Source organism: Alosa pseudoharengus, unplaced genomic scaffold (assembly GCF_046254945.1).
Source record: "Alosa pseudoharengus isolate Yale_2024_CS ecotype anadromous, Long Island Sound unplaced genomic scaffold, YU_APseudo_1.1 YU_APseudo_1.1_scf_19, whole genome shotgun sequence".
Lineage (NCBI taxonomy): Eukaryota > Metazoa > Chordata > Actinopteri > Clupeiformes > Clupeidae > Alosa > Alosa pseudoharengus.
In genome coordinates, this window is record NW_027468657.1 from 10,715,221 (window position 1) to 10,717,326 (window position 2,106).

The 2,106-nt window shown below is 43.9% G+C and overlaps 1 protein-coding gene across 1 annotated transcript in view; it reads left to right on the forward strand.

The window, feature by feature from the left end:
- LOC143132264 (cationic amino acid transporter 2) overlaps window positions 1-2,106 on the forward strand; it is an 8,368-nt gene continuing 6,262 nt past the window's right edge. The window contains exons 1-2 of the mRNA XM_076291673.1: window positions 1-65; window positions 1,286-1,656. Of these exons, the coding sequence (XP_076147788.1) occupies window positions 1,287-1,656 (370 nt within the window). The 5' untranslated portion in view covers window positions 1-65; window position 1,286. The remainder of the gene's footprint in view (window positions 66-1,285; window positions 1,657-2,106) is intronic.

The window sequence follows — 2,106 nt, forward strand, 5'->3', positions numbered from 1 at the left end:
GAATAATGACCACTGCCAATTTTCTCCTCACAAGAATCCCGTCTGCCGAGCGAAAACTAGAAGAGGTAAGCACTGCTGCACGCTTCTAAGGTTTTATTTGTGATTCGGTCGCACTGCCAAATAGATAGGAAAAATATATTTTATAGATTTCTTTTGACAAAATGCCTTAACATAGATTTAAATCAATTCAAAGTGTCCTGTTGCTTATAGTATCATTACATGTGGACTGAATATAGACCAAGTAGAACCAGTGCATTATCAGAAAATGCTAGATTGGCACCAGATAAATCATACACTGCAAAAACTGATATATGCTATTTATCTAATGAAATATAACCAAGTGTTAAAAACAAGCTGGTATTGTTTTCAGTATCAAGAGACTTACTTACCGCTTTCTCATGAAATCATTTGACTTAATTTAAGAAAAGTTTGACATCTCATCCTGAAAACAAGCAAATTTGTCTGCCAGTGTGTTGAGTAAATTTGTCTTGATAAGACTCTTTAAAATAAGTCAAAGTCTTCTGAAATTAAGTCAAAATGCTCTTTTGAGAGAGGGCTAGGTAAGTCTTCTCTTACTAAAAACAATACCAAATAGATTTGTTTGATCTTACTGTAATATAAGATTAATAACACTTGGTTAGATTTCATTTTGTTGCAGTGTAATCCCAATCCCCTTAACATACAGTATATGTTACCAAATCTATAAATTAATGTTATTCTTCTTGCCATCAACATGATTGCTAATGCTGTGTATTTTAGTATGTTCTACCTTATTGACCTCTATGGTGCTTAACTTATAAATTCTGCTCTCATTGCCCATTTCATTATTGCTCTGAATTTCTTGTGTAGTTGCATAGAGTCTTGAGTAAGGCAAATTCCAAACCAAACTAGTCACCCAAGCTGTTTTCAGGAATTGTAATAATTTCTAAAGTTGATTACTTTCTGAAATGCATTCAGAGATAACTTTCCCTCTGTCTCTTTTCTTTTTCTTTTGTTCTCTCCCTCCCCTTCTCTACCTCTCTCTGTGTCTTTCCCACTCTCACTCTTTCTCTATCTCTCTGGTCTCTTTCTCACCCTCCCTCCTTCTCCCTCTCTCTCACCCTCCATCCCTCCATCTTCCTCTTTCTTTCCCTCCCTCTCCTCTTCTCTGCCTCTCTCACCCTCCCTCTCTCCTTCTCCCTCTCTCTCACCCTCCATCCCTCCTTCTCCCTCTTTCTTCTCCTCCCTCTCTCCTTGTCTGTCTCTCTCCTTCTCCCTCTCTCTTCTTTCTCTCTTCCTCTCTCAGCATGTCGGGTCAGAAGGCGCGCTCCTTTCTCCAGGGCTTGTCCCGCAGGAAGCCCCTGGAGCCCGAGGGCGAGGTCTCCACCTTCCACCGTTGCCTGGCAACACTGGACCTGGTGGCGCTGGGCGTGGGCAGTACGCTGGGCGCCGGCGTCTATGTGCTGTCCGGCGAGGTGGCGCGTACCCAGTCGGGGCCCAGCATCATCATCTCCTTCTTCATTGCCGCGCTGGCGTCCATTTTCGCCGGCCTGTGCTACTCGGAGTTCGGCTCGCGCGTGCCCAAGACGGGATCGGCGTACCTGTACAGCTACGTGACCGTGGGAGAGGTGTGGGCCTTCATCACCGGCTGGAACCTGCTGCTGTCCTACGTCATAGGCAAGAGCCCACTCTTATCACTGCAGTAAATATAAAAAAATACCAATATACAGAATAATACAATCTGATAAATGTTACATTAGGGGCAGCCGTGGCCTACTGGTTAGCGATTCGGACTTATAACCGGAGGGTTGCCGGTTCGAACCCCGACCAGTAGGCACGGCTGAAGTGCCCTTGAGCAAGGCTCGTAACCCCTCACTGCTCCCCGAGCGCCGCTGTTGATGCAGGCAGCTCACTGCTCTGGGTTAGTGTGTGTGCTTCACCTCACTGTGTGTTCACTGTGTGCTGAGTGTGTTTCACTAATTCACGGATTGGGATAAATGCAGAGACCAAATTTCCCTCACAGGATCAAAAGAGTATATATACTTATACTTATACTTAATATATCATGAGGTCATTATAGGCTACATAACGTAGATACATACAGAAAGTCATTTTAGACATTTAGTA